General features: G+C 49.6%; 1 protein-coding gene across 5 annotated transcripts in view; it reads left to right on the forward strand.

Annotated features, from left to right (window-relative positions):
* LOC139548283 (roundabout homolog 2-like) overlaps positions 1-22,500 on the forward strand; it is a 619,120-nt gene that overhangs the window by 467,356 nt on the left and 129,264 nt on the right. For all 5 annotated transcript variants that reach the window (XM_071357862.1, XM_071357861.1, XM_071357864.1 and 2 more), the window contains exons 3-4: positions 19,347-19,504; positions 20,625-20,745. In XM_071357862.1, coding sequence (XP_071213963.1) covers positions 19,347-19,504; positions 20,625-20,745 — 279 coding nt within the window. The remainder of the gene's footprint in view (positions 1-19,346; positions 19,505-20,624; positions 20,746-22,500) is intronic.

Raw genomic sequence — 22,500 nt, forward strand, 5'->3', positions numbered from 1 at the left:
AGAGGGGCGGGGGGGTATGCCTCATGATTAACGAGACGTGGTGTGACCATCATAACAACACTCAGGAACTAAAGTCATTCTGTTCACCTGATCTAGAACTCCTCACAATCAAATGTAGACCGCATTATCTACCAAGGGAATTCACTTCGGTCATAATCACAGCCGTATATATTCCCCCCCAAGCAGACACATCGATGGCCCTGAACGAACTCTATCTGACTCTCTGTAAACTGGAAACCACACACCCTGAGGCTGCATTCATCGTAGCTGGGGATTTTAACAAGGCTAATCTAAAAACAAAACTCCCTAAATTCTATCAGCACATCGATTGTCCGACCAGGGCTGGCAGAACTCTGGACCATTGTTATACTAACTTCCGCGACGCATATAAGGCCCTCCCCCGCCCTCCTTTCGGAAAAGCTGACCACGACTCCATTTTGTTGATTCCAGCCTACAAACAGAAATTAAAACTACAAGCTCCCGCGCTCAGGTCTGTTCAACGCTGGTCCGACCAATCTGAATCCACGCTTCAAGACTGCTTTGATCACGCGGATTGGAATATGTTCCGCACGGCGTCCAACAACAACAATGATGAATATGCAGATTCGGTGAGCGAGTTCATTAGGAAGTGCATTGACGATGTCGTACCCAGAGCAACGATTAAAACATTCCCAAACCAGAAACCGTGGATTAACGGCAGCATTCGCGTGAAACTGAAAGCGCGAACCACTGCTTTTAACCAGGGCAAGGTGACCGGAAACATGACCGAATACACACAGTGTAGCTATTCTCTCCGCAAGGCTATCAAACAGGCTAAGTCCCAGTACATAGACAAAATTGAATCGCAATTCAACAGCTCAGACACAAGGGGTATGTGGCAGGGTCTACAGTCTATCACGGATTACAAAAAGAAAAGCAGCCCCGTCGCGGATCAGGATGTCTTGCTCCCAGACAGGCTAAATACCTTTTTTGCCCGCTTTGAGGATAATACAGTGCCACTGACACGGCCCACTACCAAAACCTGCGGGCTCTCCTTCACTGCAGCCGAGGTGAGTAAAACATTTAAACGTGTTAACCCTCGCAAGGCTGCAGGCCCAGACGGCATTCCCAGCCGCGTCCTCAGAGCATGCGCAGACCAGCTGGCTGGTGTGTTTACGGACATATTCAATCAATCCTTAGCCCAGTCTGCTGTTCCCACATGCTTCAAGAGGGCCACCATTGTTCCTGTTCCCAAGAAAGCTAAGGTAACTGAGCTAAACGACTACCGCCCCGTAGCACTCACTTCCGTCATCATGAAGTGCTTTGAGAGACTAGTCAAGGACCATATCACCTCCACCCTACCGGACACCCTAGACCCACTCCAATTTGCTTACCGACCCAATAGGTCCACAGACGACGCAATCGCAACCACACTGCACACTGCCCTAACCCATCTGGACAAGAGGAATACCTATGTGAGAATGCTGTTCATCGACTACAGCTCAGCATTTAACACCATAGTACCCTCCAAACTCGTCATCAAGCTCGAGACCCTGGGCCTCGACCCCGCCCTGTGCAACTGGGTCCTGGACTTCCTGACGGGCCGCCCCCAGGTGGTGAGGGTAGGTAACAACATCTCCACCCCGCTGATCCTCAACACTGGGGCCCCACAAGGGTGCGTTCTGAGCCCTCTCCTGTACTCCCTGTTCACCCACGACTGCGTGGCCATGCACGCCTCCAACTCAATCATCAAGTTTGCGGACGACACTACAGTGGTAGGCTTGATTACCAACAACGACGAGACGGCCTACAGGGAGGAGGTGAGGGCCCTCGGAGTGTGGTGTCAGGAAAATAACCTCACACTCAACGTCAACAAAACAAAGGAGATGATTGTGGACTTCAGGAAACAGCAGAGGGAGCTCCCCCCTATCCACATCGACGGGTCAGTAGTGGAGAAGGTGGAAAGTTTTAAGTTCCTCGGTGTACACATCACGGACAAACTGAATTGGTCCACCCACACAGACAGCGTTGTGAAGAAGGCGCAGCAGCGCCTCTTCAACCTCAGGAGGCTGAAGAAATTCGGCTTGTCACCAAAAGCACTCACAAACTTCTACAGATGCACAATCGAGAGCATCCTGTCGGGCTGTATCACCGCCTGGTACGGCAACTGCTCCGCACACAACCGTAAGGCTCTCCAGAGGGTAGTGAGGTCGGCAGAACGCATCACCCGGGGCAAACTACCTGCCCTCCAGGACACCTACACCACCCGATGTCACAGGAAGGCCATAAAGATCATCAAGGACAACAACCACCCAAGCCACTACCTGTTCACCCCGCTATCATCCAGAAGGCGAGGTCAGTACAGGTGCATCCAAGCAGGGACCGAGAGACTGAAAAACAGCTTCTATCTCAAGGCCATCAGACTGTTAAACAGCCACCACTAACATTTAGCGGCCGCTGCCAACAAACTGACTCAGCTCCAGCCACCTTAAAAATGGGAATTGATGGAAATTATGTAAAAATGTACCACCAGCCACTTTAAACAATGCCACCTAATATAATGTTTACATACCCTACATTACACATCTCTTATGTATATGTATATACTGTACTCTATATCATCTACTGCATCTTGCCATCTTATGTAATACATGGACCACTAGCCACTTTAAACTATGCCACTTTATGTTTACATACCCTACAGTACTCATCTCATAGGTATATACCGTACTCTATACCATCTACTGCATCTTGCCTATGCCGTCTGTACCATCACTCATTCATATATCTTTATGTACATATTCTTTATCCCTTTACACTTGCGTGTATAAGGTAGTAGTTGCGGAATTGTTAGGTTAGATTACTTGTTGTTATTACTGCATTGTCGGAACTAGAAGCACAAGCATTTCGCTACACTCGCATTAACATCTGCTAACCATGTGTATGTGACTAATAAATTTGATTTGATTTGATTTAGTGAATACATCTGAAATCTCTCTGCCTTCCCAGTCCTTGGCCTCCTGGCTGTTTTAATGTTAACCCTTACCACAGACTGGAGGGACACAGTTAATGAGGGGCAAATGCATCAGCCGCCCTCTCCAATATGTCAGGCAGCACTCATCCAAAGTGACATGGCTGCCAGCAGGGTCCAGGACCAGGGGCCAGCAGGGTCCAGGACCAGGGGCCAGCAGGGTCCAGGACCAGGGGCCAGCAGGGTCCAGGACCAGGGGCCAGCAGGGTCCAGGACCAGGGGCCAGCAGGGTCCAGGACCAGGGGCCAGCAGGGTCCAGGACCAGGGGCCAGCAGGGTCCAGGACCAGGGGCCAGCAGGGTCCAGGACCAGGGGCCAGCAGGGTCCAGGACCAGGGGCCAGTAGGGTCCAGGGCTATTATTAGATCCTGTAAGACACAGAGTAGTAATGCAGTAATGCTGCCCATGGCCAACGGGTTTCCAAGACTGTCCCAGCGATGGGTCTAGATGTGGTCTCTGCTCTGAGACAGACTAACCAGAATGCTGTGTGGTAGTATTCAGATGGAAGGAAAGAAGGAGTCTTCTGAGGAATGGAGAGCAGGGGAGAAAACTCCTTCTCTTTTTCCACTCTTTCTTGCTCTCTCTTCGGCTGAGGAGATTACCCACAGGGCAATGCATCTCCCGATATGCACAGACTATATGCTGTTGTGATGTTTAAGTAACAACTGACCCCTTGTAATGAAGAACCAATATGTGTGCGTTTTGAAAAATGCTGATATTGTTAAATATTTGTCTCTTTTGGAATGTGTTGCCACATCAAAAGTCATTACTGAAAGATCATGTCATCAAAAAAACACACGTATCTGGTTGTTTGTCTGTAGGATTAAACGGTTGTGTTCTGTTTTCCATGTTACAGTATGGTGTCATTGGACCATTAGTGTGTGTTGAAGTGTTTCAGGTAAATAGCTAGTCTGAGCTGTAGATTACAGGACTATGTCTGATCTGTAGATTACAGGACTATGTCTGATCTGTAGATTACAGGACTATGTCTGATCTGTAGATTACAGGACTATGTCTGAGCTGTAGATTACAGGACTATGTCTGAGCTGTAGATTACAGGACTATGTCTGATCTGTAGATCACGGGACTATGTCTGATCTGTAGATTACAGGACTATGTCTGAGCTGTAGATTACAGGACTATGTCTGATCTGTAGATCACGGGACTATGTCTGATCTGTAGATCACGGGACTATGTCTGAACTGTAGATTGCGGGACTATGGTTGATCTGTAGATTACGGTACTATGTCTGATCTGTAGATTACGGGACTATGTCTGATCTGTAGATCACGGGACTATGTCTGAACTGTAGATTGCGGGACTATGGTTGATCTGTAGATTACGGTACTATGTCTGATCTGTAGATTACGGGACTATGTCTGATCTGTAGATTGCGGAACTATGTCTGATCTGTAGATTACGGGACTTTGTCTGATCTGTAGATCACGGGACTATGTCTGAACTGTAGATTGCGGGACTATGGTTGATCTGTAGATTACGGAACTATGTCTGATCTGTAGATTACGGGACTTTGTCTGATCTGTAGATTACGGAACTATGTCTGATCTGTAGATTACGGGACTTTGTCTGATCTGTAGATTGCGGAACTATGTCTGATCTGTAGATTACGGGACTTTGTCTGATCTGTAGATTACGGAACTATGTCTGATCTGTAGATCACGGGACTATGTTTGATCTGTAGATTACGGGACTATGTCTGATCTGAGTGGCTTTCTATATGATTTATCTTGATCAGAGAGGCTGGACAGCTGAACTAGCAGAACAAGTAGACGCGATTAAATTCAGTACCCTATGAGTTATTATCCCCAACAGAATTCACAGCTTCCTCCAATGCACAATCTCAGAACTCATTAATGTGGCATTTCTAGGAAAGATGTTATTTCCATCGACTGCTCAGGTCGAGCCACTCCAACCCGTTGAACAAAATGAATACACATTCTGAGTCAGACAGTGATTTTAATGGCCCTGAGCAGCTCAAAGTATGAGCTGTTTTATCTGTATACATCTGGATGGGAATCGATGCTGCCACTTTCTCTGGTAGACTCAACCATGCAGGATTTTCCAGCTGCTCATGGAGTAGTAGTGCCTGTTTACCAAGTGTTTTTACTCAAAGCATAATGTTTACCTCTCAACATGTCTTATTATCAACCAACAGCTTGCCCTGCCATGCCATATCCTTCCTCATCAGGCAGCATAGCCCAAAATCCTCTCCTCTCCTCTCCTCTCCTCTCCTCTCCTCTCCTCTCCTCTCCTCTCCTCTCCTCTCCTCTCCTCTCCTCTCCTCTCCTCTCCTCTCCTCTCCCTCTCCCTCTCCCTCTCCCTCTCCCTCTCCCTCTCCTCTTCCTCTTCCTCTTCCTCTTCCTCTTCCTCTTCCTCTCCGTCTCTGTCTGCCTGTCCCTCTCCCTCCTCTTCTCTCCCTCCTCTCCTCTCCTCTCCTCTCCTCTCCTCTCCTCTCCTCTCCTCTCCTCTCCTCTTCTCTCCTCTCCCAGTCCTACCAGGCACATTCATCTACTCAGTCACTCAGTATACTTGGTTGTATCTCGGTCAGTCTGTCAGTCTGTCTGTCTTTCAGTCTGTGTGGTGGAATTGGCAGGAAACCTCCTCTGCGTCTTTCCCCCTCCTTCCTTCCGGCTCTAAAGTGTCCATTCAGGGCTGAGCGGGAGGCGAGCATCAGCACTACCCAGCCCTATCCCTTATCAGGCCAAGCAGAAAGGGCCATGGGCACATTGTTCCTCTGTATCAGCCAGCTCCAGTTACTGCACGCTCTGCACATCTGGCAGCCGCCGCACAAACACTACAAAACAACCAGGCAGAAGAGGCAGATGCAACACAGTGAAAACTGAAGTGGCCACCAAAAGATACAATTTCGGGGAAATAAATGCATCTTTAATTGTAGCGCTTGTTAATTATAGAGCGCTGTGAAGAGAGAAAAAATGTACCGGCTCTTCGCTATTTATTATGCAAATGTATTCCATTTTAGTCACAATTAAGTGATTAGAAAGCTGTCATTCTCTTTCTCTCTTTCTTCTCTTTGTTCTTCTTGTCTTTTTCTTTGCTTTTCAGCATATTACTGTAATGAAGCCATTACTTCTCCAAGTGAATTTTAATGAGTTTTTAACTAACATTTTAATGAGCTATACATTACCATAAAGCATGGAATAGCCTAAATTGAATTTGGGGATTGTACGTTGGAAGGATGGGGGGTGGTAAGAGGGGATAGGTTCATTAAATAGTTAATTATATTGTTTCTCCATCACACTGTATTCCATGGTATGGGCGTCCAGTAGAATACCCAGCCTGGTACTTTCTGTCTTCTGCCATTACGGTGCTGGCCAGCGGGGGCCTCATTAAGCCAAATTAGGACTGCTGGGTGAAAAACGATCTTTGAAGGAGGACTGTGTTAATGAGTGTTTGTTTAGGCCCTGTGTACAGAGGCAGGGACACCCTCACAGTGTGGGGCAGAGTGTGATGGAATGTGCCACCTCCCCCCTCCACTAGTTAATTGACACCCTCTGTCTCCTCTCTCTCTAATGTTTGACCTTCTGCCATGTTCCTCCTCTCATCATCTCCTGTTGTGTTGTCTTCCTCCTCCTCTACCCTCTACCCTCTCCCTTCTCTACAACCTCTACCCTGTCCCTTCTCTACCCTCTACCCTCTCCCTTCTCTACCCTCTACCCTCTCCCTTTTCTACCCTCTACCCTCTCCCTTCTCTACCCTCCCCCTCCTCTACCCTCTACCCTCTCCCTTCTCTACCCTCTACCCTCTCCCTCCTCTACCCTCTACCCTCTACCCTCTCCCTCCTCTACCCTCTACCCTCTTCCTCCTCTACCCACCTCCTCCTCTACCCTCTACCCTCTCCCTTCTCTACCCTCTACCCTCTCCCTTCTCTACCCTCTACCCTCTCTACCCTCTCCCTCCTCTACCCTCTACCCTCTTCCTCCTCTACCCTCTACCCTCCTCCTCTACCCTCTACCCTCTCCCTTCTCTACCCTCTACCCTCTTCCTCCTCTGCCCTCTACCCTCCTCCTCCTCTACCCTCTACCCTCCTCCTCCTCTACCCTCTACCCTCTCCCTTCTCTACCCTCTACACTCTCCCTTCTCTACCCTCCTCCTCCTCTACCCTCTACCATCCTCCTCTACCCTCTACCCTCTTCCTCCTCTACACTCTTTCTCCTCTACCCTACCCTCTACCCTCTTCCTCCTCTACCCTCCTCCTCTACCCTCCTCCTCCTCTAACCTCCTCCTCCTCCATCCTCCTCCTCTACCCTCCTCTACCCTCCTCCTCCTCCACCCTCCTCCTCCTTTTCCCTTCTCCTCCTGTTTCCTCCTCATCCTCCCATCCGCCTCCTCTACCCTCCTCCTCCTCCTCTACCCTCCTCCTCTACCCTCCCTCTCTTCGTGTCACCTTTCACCACACTTTCCTTTCTCTCTTTCCATCCCTGTTTATAACCCCATTAAAATATGTACATATCATCCCTGGCTATAACCCCAAGATGTACATATCATTGTCATATCACAACCTGTTTTCCCCCAGCACTATATCACACCACTCCATATGATATGATTTCCATATTTCCTGCATCTTATCTGGTGGGCTGACAGGTTTATTTAGGACACCCTGGCTGGTCATCTGCAGATAGGAGGACATGGGGTGAATTACATGATAGGATGAGCTGCATAATGCATCCATCCATATAGGTAGACCATAGAAACAGGTAGAGAGGGATGGGAGGGAGAGAGGAAGAGAGAAAGGGAAAGGGAGGAGAGAGAGAGGAGAGGAAGGATGGGGAAAGATAGATGTTGAGAGAGAAAAGAGATTCAGAGATTCACAGTGTTTAATAGTCACATTCACAGTGTTTAAAAGTCACATGAACAGTGTTTAATAGACACATTCACAGTATTTAATAGACACATTCACAGTGTTTAATAGACACATTCACAGTGTTTAATAGACACATTCACAGTGTTTTATAGTCACATGAACAGTGTTTAATAGTCACATTCACAGTGTTTAATAGTCACATTCACAGTGTTTAAAAGTCACATGAACAGTGTTAAAATAGTCACATGAACAGTGTTGCAGGTGTGATTGCAGGGTACAGTGAAAATCTTGAGGGGGTTGGGGGGGAATCACCATATGGGGGAGCAGCAGTCAGAGTAAAGACTGTTGAGGGGGTTGGGGGGGAATCACCATATGGGGAGCAGCAGTCAGAGTAAAGACTGTTGAGGGGGTTGGGGGGGAATCACCATATGGGGGAGCAGCAGTCAGAGTAAAGACTGTTGAGGGGGTTGGGGGGAATCACCATATGGGGGAGCAGCAGTCAGAGTAAAGACTGTTGAGGGGGTTGGGGGGGGAATCACCATATGGGGAGCAGCAGTCAGAGTAAAGACTGTTGAGGGGGTTGGGGGGGGAATCACCATATGGGGAGCAGCAGTCAGAGTAAAGACTGTTGAGGGGGTTGGGGGGAATCACCATATGGGGGAGCAGCAGTCAGAGTAAAGACTGTTGAGGGGGTTGGGGGGGAATCACCATATGGGGGAGCAGCAGTCAGAGTAAAGACTGTTGAGGGGGTTGGGGGAGAATCACCATATGGGGGAGCAGCAGTCAGAGTAAAGACTGTTGAGGAGGTTGGGGGGGGAATCACCATATGGGGAGCAGCAGTCAGAGTAAAGACTGTTGAGGGGGTTGGGGGGGAATCACCATATGGGGAGCAGCAGTCAGAGTAAAGACTGTTGAGGGGGTTGGGGGGGGAATCACCATATGGGGAGCAGCAGTCAGAGTAAAGACTGTTGAGGGGGTTGGGGGGGGGGGAATCACCATATGGGGAGCAGCAGTCAGAGTAAAGACTGTTGAGGGGGTTGGGGGGGAATCACCATATGGGGGAGCAGCAGTCAGAGTAAAGACTGTTGAGGGGGTTGGGGGGGAATCACCATATGGGGAAGCAGAAGTCAGAGTAAAGACTGTTGAGGGGGTTGGGGGGGAATCACCATATGGGGAGCAGCAGTCAGAGTAAAGACTGTTGAGGGGGTTGGGGGGGAAATCACCATATGGGGGAGCAGCGGTCAGAGTAAAGACTGTTGAGGGGGTTGGGGGGAATCACCATATGGGGGAGCAGCAGTCAGAGTAAAGACTGTTGAGGGGGTTGGGGGGAATCACCATATGGGGAGCAGCAGTCAGAGTAAAGACTGTTGAGGGGGTTGGGGGGGTTGGGGGGGGAATCACCATATGGGGGAGCAGCAGTCAGAGTAAAGACTGTTGAGGGGGTGTGGGGACCATGTGAAATTAAAACAATACAAATAATAACAAAAATACATATTAACAATTGTAACAGTGATGCATGTCGCTGAGGTGGGGGCAGAGTAAAATCAGTGGGGGGAGGCTGTCCCTAAGGAGAGCAGCAGGTAAGCTAAGCAAACGTCGAGGGAGTGTGTGGGGAGAATATCCATAGGGGGAGTAGCGAGGAGGGGGGTGGGGAGGTGGAGGAGGACAGTAGAGGAGGAGGCTGGTCGCCAGACAGACCAGCCATATTTGTGCAACCGTTTCTCTGTGCTGACCTCTGACCCCATAGAGGGATATGAGGGGGTAATTTCTGCATCTGGATGGGGGGCAGAGGTTACCACCGGCCAGCTGGCCCAATGAGCTGTCCGGAGATACACAGAGATCTGCCACTGAGACAAATGGAGGCCCTTTCTCTATTCCACGCTGCACCCTGCACTACATTATACTACAGCCTTCAGCGTCTACAGCCAGTAATACAAAACACTAATATGACTCCACAGATAGCTCTAGTATTTTTAGTGTAAAGTGACAGATATATTGCCTCTCTTGTCTAAAGGCACCTAGTGGCATTGTAATAGCACTCTGGATAGATAGAGCAGAAAAAGCACTTCTTCCAAAGCACTGAATGAAATGCTGCTATCGTAGCTCGGAGCTAGCTGTTAAAATACACTCCACGAACAGTATGTGGGTTTCTTCCTATCAGTGTGTGAATAGGAGGTGGTAGTGGTGGTGGTGGGGCTGGATGGTGGTGCGGTAGAGTGGAATGGCTCCAGGTCTGAACAGCAGTGCTGTAATCCCTGTGTATTTCTCAGCCTTGACCTGTCTGGAAATGTATGCAGGGAGAGGGAGCCCTTTGCTGCATTTGATAGGAAAGAAATGTAATAACAAATAAATCTCTCACATGAGTAATTCAGATGGATGCCCTGTGGCTTTAAGAGAGGAGGTGTGTAGTTCTGTGTGTGTTTATGCTTGTGTGAGTGTGTGAGTGTTTGTGTTTTTTTGTGTGTCTGTCTGTGTGTTTGTGTGCGTGTGTGTCTGTCTGAGTGTGTGTGTGTGTGTGTGTTTGTGATTTTTTTTGTGTTGTGTTCATTTGTCTCTATGAATGTGTGTTTGTGTATGTCTGTGTGTGCATGCCTGTCACATGGTAGTGTAGTCATATAAAACAGGAGGTATGAGGTTCAGACACCAAACTGTAGCACTGTGACAGAGAGCCGGAGTGCACAGCCTTTGTGAAACATCGTCAAACACAGTATGCTTGCTGGATGGCCCAGTCAAGGCTCCCCACTCATCTTGCAAGGCATCTTGTGTCATACTCCAGTGACTAATATTCTGGCTTGTAGGAAAGGGGGCCCAGAATCTGCCTCTACACCCATCTCTGTGTCTGTCTCCACCCACCACTCTGTAATTCTGCTACAGTAGGTTGTAGTGTTGCTGGATGTTTGCTGAGTCTTCTGTATGGGTGAGAGTGAGAACACAGAGTTGCTAGAGGTAGACTAGCAGTGAGAACACAGAGTTACTAGAGGTAGACTAGCAGTGAGAACACAGAGTTACTAGAGGTAAACTAGGAGTGAGAACACAGAGTTACTAGAGGTAGACTAGCAGTGAGAACACAGAGTTACTAGAGGTAGACTAGCAGTGAGAACACAGAGTTACTAGAGGTAAACTAGGAGTGAGAACAAAGTTACTAGAAGTAGACTTGGGCAGCAGGTAGACTAATAGTTCCACAGCCTCTCTTCCCCACTCCACCACTGTTCCACAGCCTCTCTTTCCCACTCCACCACTGTTCCACAGCCTCTCTTCCCCACTCCACCACTGTTCCACAGCCTCTCTTCCCCACTCCACCACTGTTCCACAGCCTCTCTTCCCCACTCCACCACTGTTCCACAGCCTCTCTTTCCCACTCCACCACTGTTCCACAGCCTCTCTTCCCACACTCCACCACTGTTCCACAGCCTCTCTTCCCCACTCCACCACTGTTCCACAGCCTCTCTTCCCCACTCCACCACTGTTCCACAGCCTCTCTTCCCCACTCCACCACTGTTCCACAGCCTCTCTTCCCCACTCCACCACTGTTCCACAGCCTCTCTTCCCCACTCCACCACTGTTCCACAGCCTCTCTTCCCCACTTCACCACTGTTCCACAGCCTCTCTTCCCCACTCCACCACTGTTCCACAGCCTCTCTTCCCCACTCCACCACTGTTCCACAGCCTCTCGTCCCCACTCCACCACTGTTCCACAGCCTCTCTTCCCCACTCCACCACTATTCCACAGTCTCTCTTCCCCACTCCACCACTGTTCCACAGCCTCTCTTCCCCACTCCACCACTGTTCCACAGCCTCTCTTCCCCACTCCACCACTGTTCCACAGCCTCTCTTCCCCACTCCACCACTGTTCCACAGCCTCTCTTCCCCACTCCACCACTGTTCCACAGCCTCTCTTCCCCACTCCACCACTGTTCCACAGCCTCTCTTTCCCACTCCACCACTGTTCCACAGCCTCTCGTCCCCACTCCACCACTGTTCCACAGCCTCTCTTCCCCACTCCACCACTGTTCCACAGCCTCTCTTCCCCACTCCACCACTGTTCCACAGCCTCTCTTCCCCACTCCACCACTGTTCCACAGCCTCTCTTCCCCACTCCACCACTGTTCCACAGCCTCTCTTCCCCACTCCACCACTGTTCCACAGCCTCTCTTCCCCACTCCACCACTGTTCCACAGCCTCTCTTCCCCACTCCACCACTGTTCCACAGCCTCTCGTCCCCACTCCACCACTGTTCCACAGCCTCTCGTCCCCACTCCACCACTGTTCCACAGCCTCTCTTCCCCACTCCACCACTGTTCCACAGCCTCTCGTCCCCACTCCACCACTGTTCCACAGTCTCTCGTCCCCACTCCACCACTGTTCCACAGTCTCTCTTCCCCACTCCACCACTGTTCCACAGTCTCTCGTCCCCACTCCACCACTGTTCCACAGTCTCTCTTCCCCACTCCACCACTGTTCCACAGCCTCTCTTCCCCACTCCACCACTGTTCCACAGGCTCTCTTCCCCACTCCACCACTGTTCCACAGCCTCTCGTCCCCACTCCACCACTGTTCCACAGTCTCTCGTCCCCACTCCACCACTGTTCCACAGTCTCTCTTCCCCACTCCACCACTGTTCCACAGTCTCTCGTCCCCACTCCACCACTGTTCCACAGTCTCTCTTCCCCACTCCACCACTGTTCCACAGCCTCTCTTCCCAATCCACCACTGTTCCACAGCCTCTCGTCCCCACTCCACCACTGTTCCACAGTCTCTCGTCCCCACTCCACCACTGTTCCACAGTCTCTCTTCCCCACTCCACCACTGTTCCACAGCCTCTCTTCCCCACTCCACCACTGTTCCACAGCCTCTCGTCCCCACTCCACCACTGTTCCACAGTCTCTCGTCCCCACTCCACCACTGTTCCACAGTCTCTCTTCCCCACTCCACCACTGTTCCACAGCCTCTCTTCCCCACTCCACCACTGTTCCACAGCCTCTCTTCCCCACTCCACCACTGTTCCACAGCCTCTCTTCCCCACTCCACCACTGTTCCACAGCCTCTCGTCCCCACTCCACCACTGTTCCACAGCCTCTCGTCCCCACTCCACCACTGTTCCACAGCCTCTCTTCCCCACTCCACCACTGTTCCACAGCCTCTCGTCCCCACTCCACCACTGATCCACAGTCTCTCGTCCCCACTCCACCACTGTTCCACAGTCTCTCTTCCCCACTCCACCACTGTTCCACAGTCTCTCGTCCCCACTCCACCACTGTTCCACAGTCTCTCTTCCCCACTCCACCACTGTTCCACAGCCTCTCTTCCCCACTCCACCACTGTTCCACAGCCTCTCTTCCCCACTCCACCACTGTTCCACAGCCTCTCGTCCCCACTCCACCACTGTTCCACAGTCTCTCGTCCCCACTCCACCACTGTTCCACAGTCTCTCTTCCCCACTCCACCACTGTTCCACAGTCTCTCGTCCCCACTCCACCACTGTTCCACAGTCTCTCTTCCCCACTCCACCACTGTTCCACAGCCTCTCTTCCCAATCCACCACTGTTCCACAGCCTCTCGTCCCCACTCCACCACTGTTCCACAGTCTCTCTTCCCCACTCCACCACTGTTCCACAGCCTCTCTTCCCCACTCCACCACTGTTCCACAGCCTCTCTTCCCCACTCCACCACTGTTCCACAGCCTCTCGTCCCCACTCCACCACTGTTCCACAGCCTCTCGTCCCCACTCCACCACTGTTCCACAGCCTCTCTTCCCCACTCCACCACTGTTCCACAGCCTCTCGTCCCCACTCCACCACTGTTCCACAGTCTCTCGTCCCCACTCCACCACTGTTCCACAGTCTCTCTTCCCCACTCCACCACTGTTCCACAGTCTCTCGTCCCCACTCCACCACTGTTCCACAGTCTCTCTTCCCCACTCCACCACTGTTCCACAGCCTCTCTTCCCCACTCCACCACTGTTCCACAGCCTCTCTTCCCCACTCCACCACTGTTCCACAGCCTCTCGTCCCCACTCCACCACTGTTCCACAGTCTCTCGTCCCCACTCCACCACTGTTCCACAGTCTCTCTTCCCCACTCCACCACTGTTCCACAGTCTCTCGTCCCCACTCCACCACTGTTCCACAGTCTCTCTTCCCCACTCCACCACTGTTCCACAGCCTCTCTTCCCAATCCACCACTGTTCCACAGCCTCTCGTCCCCACTCCACCACTGTTCCACAGTCTCTCGTCCCCACTCCACCACTGTTCCACAGCCTCTCTTCCCCACTCCACCACTGTTCCACAGTCTCTCGTCCCCACTCCACCACTGTTCCACAGTGCAAGTTGCAACTTGACTCTTTCCCATTTAAGTTTGAAAGTTGCCGCAGCGCCAGGTGCAGAGCTGCCAATTTACTGTGCTTTACCCCCTTCTGCTGCTGCCCTCCACCCACCCCTCTCCTGCTGCCCTCCACCCACCCCTCTCCTGCTGCCCTCCACCCACCCCTCTGCTGCTGCCCTCCACCCACCCCTCTCCTGCTGCCCTCCACCCACCCCTCTCCTGCTGCCCTCCACCCACCCCTCTCCTTCTGCCCTCCACCCACCCCTCTCCTGCTGCCCTCCACCCACCCCTCTCCTGCTGCCCTCCACCCACCCCTCTGCTGCTGCCCTCCACCCACCCCTCTCCTGCTGCCCTCCACCCACCCCTCTGCTGCTGCCCTCCACCCACCCCTCTCCTGCTGCCCTCCCCCCACCCCTCTCCTGCTGCCCTCCACCCACCCCTCTCCTGCTGCCCTCCACCCACCCCTCTGCTGCTGCCCTCCACCCACCCCTCTGCTGCTGCCCTCCACCCACCCCTCTCCTGCTGCCCTCCACCCACCCCTCTCCTGCTGCCCTCCACCCACCCCTCTCCTGCTGCCCTCCACCCACCCCTCTCTTGCTGCCCTCCACCCACCCCTCTCTTGCTGCCCTCCACCCACCCCTCTCCTGCTGCCCTCCACCCACCCCTCTCCTGCTGCCCTCCACCCACCCCTCTCCTACTGCCCTCCACCCACCCCTCTCCTGCTGCCCTCCACCCACCCCTCTCCTGCTGCCCTCCACCCACCCCTCTGCTGCTGCCCTCCACCCACCCCTCTCCTGCTGCCCTCCACCCACCCCTCTCCTGCTGCCCTCCACCCACCCCTCTCTTGCTGCCCTCCACCCACCCCTCTCCTGCTGCCCTCCACCCACCCCTCTCCTGCTGCCCTCCACCCACCCCTCTCCTGCTGCCCTCCACCCACCCCTCTCCTGCTGCCCTCCACCCACCCCTCTGCTGCTGCCCTCCACCCACCCCTCTCCTGCTGCCCTCCACCCACCCCTCTCCTGCTGCCCTCCACCCACCCCTCTCCTGCTGCCCTCCACCCACCCCTCTCCTGCTGCCCTCCACCCACCCCTCTCCTGCTGCCCTCCACCCACCCCTCTCCTGCTGCCTCCTTAGGTAGTTGGAGAAATAAATACGTTTGTCTGCCGAGGGCAGATTCATATTTTTCTGATATGGGTTTGTATAGCCTGCAGCCTGACTGACAGATGTAGCCTTTGCAGGCAGAAGGGTATGCATATATAAATATGTAATATTAATCACCAGTAAGCACACTGGCAGGAATTTGGGCCTTCTACCTCCATGGGAGATGAGGTGTTTTTGGAGGGGGAAGAGCTGGGGTTATCAGGGGGATAGAAATGCAATTACGTCTGACGTCTGCCCGGCGATATGGGCCTCCGTGCCCCTAAGCCCTGGAGTTTGAGCAAGAGTTCAGAACCTGTATATACACAGATCATACCACACACACACACACACACAGGAAACACACACAAAAACCACACACTTTCACAAACTGCACACACATCCAAGAAATGTACTGCTAATCAGTAGTGGAGCAAAGGCAGCTGGTCAGTGGTCATCATCATGTCAGCAGAAATCCATGACGATGCTGTGGACGTTCTTTTTATTTGGTACAGTTGTATCCAATCAGGATTGAAGGTCAGGGTTTGAATGTGGGTGTGTTTTCCCTGCTCGTTTCTTGTACATGCATCTGTTCAAAGCATTGTGTTGTTATTACAGAACCCAGAACCAACACACAGAACATAATCCTCTCACCTGAATACACAGCATCTGTTTGAATGTGTGTAGCTGTCGGGAGCTCAGTGTTTGGAAGTGTGTCTGTTTGCAGGGGTGTAGCTGTTGAGAGCTCAGTGTTTGGAAGTGTGTCTGTTTGCAAGGGTGTGTTTGTTTGTTTGTTTGTATAGGGTATGGGCTTGGTAGCTTCTGCAATACTGTAGAACATGTGTACAAACACACACATAATATAACATACACTTTGTCTAGTAGATCTTGTTTCAATGTCTGGACAAAAACCCCTTGGCCGCCACATTCAATAAAATAAATAAATGAACACAAACACAAATACCAGAACAACAGACATTAGCCACAGTGGCCAGTCCATCCCGGTGGTATGATTTCAGACTATAGGTCTCTGTTTGTGATGGAAATATAGGAACCAGGCAGGCTGAGGCGTCTGTCTGTCTGTCTGTCTGTCTGTCTGTCTGTCTGTCTGTCTGTCTGTCTGTCTGTCTGTCTGTCTGTCTGTCTGTCTGTCTGTCTGTCTGTCTGTCTGCCTGTCTGCCTGTCTGTCTGTCTGTCTGTCTGTCTGTCTGTCTGTCTGTGGCTAATTACAGCAGCTCATGAGTGCAGAGTGCTGCATCCTAGCTGGACCAACAATAGGAGGGACCGCCACCGTAGCCACTGCTCTATATCTCTCTCCCAATCCTTCTCTCTCGATCCGTCTCCCTTGCTCTCTCCCTCACTCCCTCCAACCAGAGAGAGCAGCTCTCTTTGTGTACTCTCTCCTCCCAGCCTGAGACGATTTCATTTGAATTCGTGTCACACAAAAGTCCCCCGATGTACCCCGTTTCCATCCCCTGGAAAATTGAGTTGAAAGCTTTTTCCTTCCCTCCCTATTCCCTCCCTCCCTTCCTAAATAAATAAATAAACAGACAATGGTGTAGTGGGCCTTGTAGAGGAGAGGAGAAGAGAGCAGAGGAGAGGAGAGGAGCGCACTGGGACCTATTATACCACTCTAATCCAACCCATTCTCCCTGTGTGTGTGTGTGTGTGTGTGTGTGTGTGTGTGTGTGTGTGTGTGTGTGTGTGTGTGTGTGTGTGTGTGTGTGTGTGTGTGTGTGTGTGTGTGTGTGTGTGTGTGTGTGTGTGTGTGTGTGTGTGTGTGTGTGTGTGTGCGCGCAGGCAGGCACCACAGGGAATTTGCACAAGAACCTGTGGTGCTGCCCTTAATTTAGCTCTCCTCAAACATCCCCTTCTTCTTCTTTTATCCATCACACATGTCCCCAGATACAGGCTGGAATCACCGCCCGACATGACGGAATTCCTCATTTGGAATTCTGTGGATTTCGTTTGGGTTAAGCAGGAAAATGTCAGCTTGAGTGCGCCCAGCATGTTCTAGAATGATCCCCAGTTTGTGGCTTTAACAAGCAGCCTGAGCTTTTAAGGTAATCTTTTCTCTGTGAGGCAGCTCTTTATATCTGTTAAGTGGTTCAGTGTTTTCTGTAACACTGCAGAGCACAAGGACATTTGCTAACATACACTGAGTATACAAAGCATTGATCTTTCCATGATGTAGACTGACCAGGTGAATCCAGGTGAAAGCTATGTTCCCTTATTGATGTAGTTTTTAAAACCACATCAATTAGTGTAGATGAAGGGGAGGAGACAGGTTAAAGAATGATTTTTAAGCCTTGAGACATGGATTGTGTATGTGTGCCATTTAGACGGTGAATGGGCAACACAAAATATTGAAGTGCCTTTGAATGGGGTATGGTAGTAAGTTTCAGCTGTACTGGTTTGTGTCAAGAACTGCAACGCTGCTGGGTTTTTCATGCTCAACAGATTCCCTTGTGTATCAAGAATGGTCCACCACCCGATGGACATCCAGTCAACTTGACACAACTGTGGGAAGCATTGGAGTCAACATGGGCCAGCATCCCTGTGGAACGCTTTCAACACCTTGTAGAGTTCATGCCCTAATGAATTGAGGCTGTTCTGAGGGCAAAAGAGGGGGAAAGGGGGGTGGGGGTGCAACTCAATATTAGGAAGGTGTTCCTCAGTGTAGAAGACACTGATACTGGTGTAGTCTCTAGTAACTAATGGGGGTTGAGGTGTGTTGTCAAGTGTTAACATGTGCAGCCATTGTGTGGTTGATAATGAGCAGGCCTGTTCTGTGTGTATGACAGAACACTAGACAGGCTGAGAGGGGATCTGTGTGACGAAAGGGTTACCTGAGAGGGATTAGATAGCGGGGAACATTGTTTGCCAGACCACCCATGGTCAGTGTGTGTGTGTGTGTGTGTGTGTACTATGCCCATGGTACTGAGCAATGCTGCGCCCCTGTGAGCTCTGTGATGTGAGTGACACCATGCTTCAGGGCATTCTGTGTGTTCCTGTGAGCTCTGTGATGTGAGTGACACCATGCTTCAGGTTATTCTGTGTGTTCCTGTGAGCTCTGTGATGTGAGTGACACCATGCTTCAGGTTATTCTGTGTGTTCCTGTGAGCTCTGTGATGTGAGTGACACCATGCTTCAGGGCATTCTGTGTGTTCCTGTGAGCTCTGTGATGTGAGTGACACCATGCTTCAGGGCATTCTGTGTGTTCCTGTGAGCTCTGTGATGTGAGTGACACCATGCTTCAGGGCATTCTGTGTGTTCCTGTGAGCTCTGTGATGTGAGTGACACCATGCTTCAGGTTATTCTGTGTGTTCCTGTGAGCTCTGTGATGTGAGTGACACCATGCTTCAGGTTATTCTGTGTGTTCCTGTGAGCTCTGTGATGTGAGCGACACCATGCTTCAGGGCATTCTGTGTGTTCCTGTGAGCTCTGTGATGTGAGTGACACCATGCTTCAGGTTATTCTGTGTGTTCTTGTGAGCTCCGTGATGTGAGTGACACCATGCTTCAGGGCATTCTGTGTGTTCCTGTGAGCTCTGTGATGTGAGTGACACCATGCTTCAGGTTATTCTGTGTGTTCCTGTGAGCTCTGTGATGTGAGTGACACCATGCTTCAGGGCATTCTGTGTGTTCCTGTGAGCTCTGTGATGTGAGTGACACTATGCTTCAGGGCATTCTGTGTGTTCCTGTGAGCTCTGTGATGTGTGACACCATGCTTCAGGGCATTCTGTGTGTTCCTGTGAGCTCTGTGATGTGAGTGACACCATGCTTCAGGTTATTCTGTGTGTTCCTGTGAGCTCTGTGATGTGAGTGACACCATGCTTCAGGTTGTGTATTATATTTAATACACATCAGGATGATCTCCCTCTGCACTCACCACACACACAGACACAGACATTGCAATCTTTGCGTAAAGTGTTCACAGAGACACCTAGCTAAGTATTTGATCAGATAAAGTTTTTGTCATCGCAGAGCCTTCTCCGCAGACTCACTCTCCCTCTCTCCTCTACCTCTTTCTCCGCAGTGCTGCGTGATGACTTCAGACAGAACCCTACAGACGTGGTGGTGGCTGCGGGGGAGCCGGCCATCCTGGAGTGTATCCCCCCTAGAGGTCACCCTGAACCCACCACCTACTGGAAGAAGGACAAAGTACGCATCGAAGACAAGGAGGACAGGATCACAGTAAGTACTACTACTAACTATCCACATATTACTAACTAACCATGTACTACTAACTAACCACTTAATACTAACTAATCATGGACTACTAACTAACCACTTAATACTAACTAACCATGTACTACTAACTAACCACATAATACTAACTAAACATGTACTACTAACTAACCACGTAATACTAACTAACCATGTACTACTAACTAACCACGTACTACTAATTAATCATGTACTACTAACGAACCACATAATACTAACTGACCATGTACTACTAACTAACCACATAATACTAACTAACCACATACTACTAACTAACCACATACTACCAACTAACCATATACTACTAACTAATCATATACTACTAACTAACCACATACTACTAACCATATACTAGTAACTAACCGTATACGACTAACTAACCACATACTACTACCTAGCCACATACTACCAACTAACCATATACTACTAACTAACCATATACTACTAACTAACCACACACTACTAACTAACCATATACTAGTAACTAACCGTATACTACTAACTAACCACATACTACTACCTAGCCACATACTACTAACTAACCACATACTACTAACTAACCAAATACTATTAACCAACCACATAATACTAACTAACCATGTACCACTTACTAACCACATAATACTTACTAGCCATGTAATACTAACTAACTAACCAAATAATACAAACTAACCAGGTACTACTAACTAACCACGTAATACTAACTAAGCATGTACTAGTAACTAACCACATAATACTAACTATCCACATAATACTAACTAACCACATAATACTAACTATCCACATAATACTAACTATCCACATAATACTAACTAGCCACATAATACTAACTATCCACATAATACTAACTATCCACATACTACTAACTATCCACATACTACTAACTATCCACATACTACTAACAAACCACGTACTATTACTTAACCACATAATACTAACTCACCACCTAATACTAACTAACCATGTAACTACTAATTAACCATGTACAACTAATTAACCATGTACTACTAACTAGACACTAACTACTAACCAACGCCTGGTCATAGGCCCGTGTGAGGTAGATCAACTTGTTTCCTTGTGTCCTCAGATCCGAGGAGGGAAGCTGATGATCTCCAACACCAGGAAGAGTGATGCTGGCATGTTCATCTGTGTTGGCACAAACATGGTGGGCGAGAGAGACAGTGAGACGGCCCAGCTGACTGTGTTTGGTAAGCATGAACGCCTGACAGTGTTCCCAAACGCGTTTTAAATTTTTCCGCATAAGTTTTCTCATGACCCACCAATTAAACAAAATGCTTTACGTACAGTAAGCCACTGAAACAGTCAATGTTACATTATACTGAACTGAGCCACTCTGACTATTGCTAAGTCTCTCTCTCTCTCTCTCTCTCTCTCTCTCTCTCTCTCTCTCTCTCTCTCTCTCTCTCTCTCTCTCTCTCTCTCTCCCTTTCTCTCTATCTCTCTGTCTCTGTCTCTCTCTCTCCCTCTATCTCATTTTGTCTCTCTCTCTCTCTCTCTCTCTCTCTGTCTCTCTCTCTCTATCTCTCTCTCTGTCTATCTCTGCCTCTCTCTGTCTCTCTCTCTGTCTCTCTCTGTCTCTCTCTGTCTCTCTCTCTCTCTCTCCCTCTTTATCTCTCTCTCTCTCTCTCCCTTTCTCTCTCTCTCTCTGTCTCTGTCTCTCTCTCTCCCTCCATCTCATTTTGTCTCTCTCTCTATCTCTGTCTCTGTCTCTCTCTCTCTCTCTCTCTCAATTCAATTCAATTCAATTCAAGGGGCTTTATTGGCATGGGAAACATGTGTTAACATTGCCAAAGCAAGTGAGGTAGATAATATACAAAAGTGAAATAAACAATAAAAATGAACAGTAAACATTACACATACAGAAGTTTCAAAACAATAAAGACATGACAAATGTCATATTATATATATGCAGTGTTGTAACAATGTACAAATGGTTAAAGCACACAAGTTAAAATAAATAAACATAAATATGGGTTGTATTTACAATGGTGTTTGTTCTTCACTGGTTGCCCTTTTCTTGTGGCAACAGGTCACAAATCTTGCTGCTGTGATGGCACACTGTGGAATTTCACCCAGTAGATATGGGAGTTTATCAAAATTGGATTTGTTTTCGAATTCTTTGTGGATCTGTGTAATCTGAGGGAAATATGTCTCTCTAATATGGTCATACATTGGGCAGGAGGTTAGGAAGTGCAGCTCAGTTTCCACCTCATTTTGTGGGCAGTGAACACATAGCCTGTCTTCTCTTGAGAGCCATGTCTGCCTACGGCGGCCTTTCTCAATAGCAAGGCTATGCTCACTGAGTCTGTACATAGTCAAAGCTTTCCTTAAGTTTGGGTCAGTCACAGTGGTCAGGTATTCTGCCACTGTGTACTCTCTGTTTAGGGCCAAATAGCATTCTAGTTTGCTCTGTTTTTTTGTTAATTCTTTCCAATGTGTCAAGTAATTATCTTTTTGTTTTCTCATGATTTGGTTGGGTCTAATTGTGCTGTTGTCCTGGGGCTCTGTGGGGTGTGTTTGTGTTTGTGAACAGAGCCCTAGGACCAGCTTGCTTAGGGGACTCTTCTCCAGGTTCATCTCTCTGTAGGTGATGGCTTTGTTATGGAAGGTTTGGGAATCGCTTCCTTTTAGGTGGTTGTAGAATTTAACGGCTCTTTTCTGGATTTTGATAATTAGTGGGTATCGGCCTAATTCTGCTCTGCATGCATTATTTGGTGTTCTACGTTGTACACGGAGGATATTTTTGCAGAATTCTGCATGCAGAGTCTCAATTTGGTGTTTGTCCCATTTTGTGAAATCTTGGTTGGTGAGCGGACCCCAGACCTCACAACCATAAAGGGCAATGGGCTCTATGACTGATTCAAGTATTTTTAGCCAGATCCTAATTGGTATGTTGAAATTTATGTTCCTTTTGATGGCATAGAAGGCCCTTCTTGCCTTGT

Source organism: Salvelinus alpinus, chromosome 21 (genome assembly GCF_045679555.1).
Source record: "Salvelinus alpinus chromosome 21, SLU_Salpinus.1, whole genome shotgun sequence".
NCBI classification, from domain to species: Eukaryota; Metazoa; Chordata; class Actinopteri; order Salmoniformes; family Salmonidae; genus Salvelinus; species Salvelinus alpinus.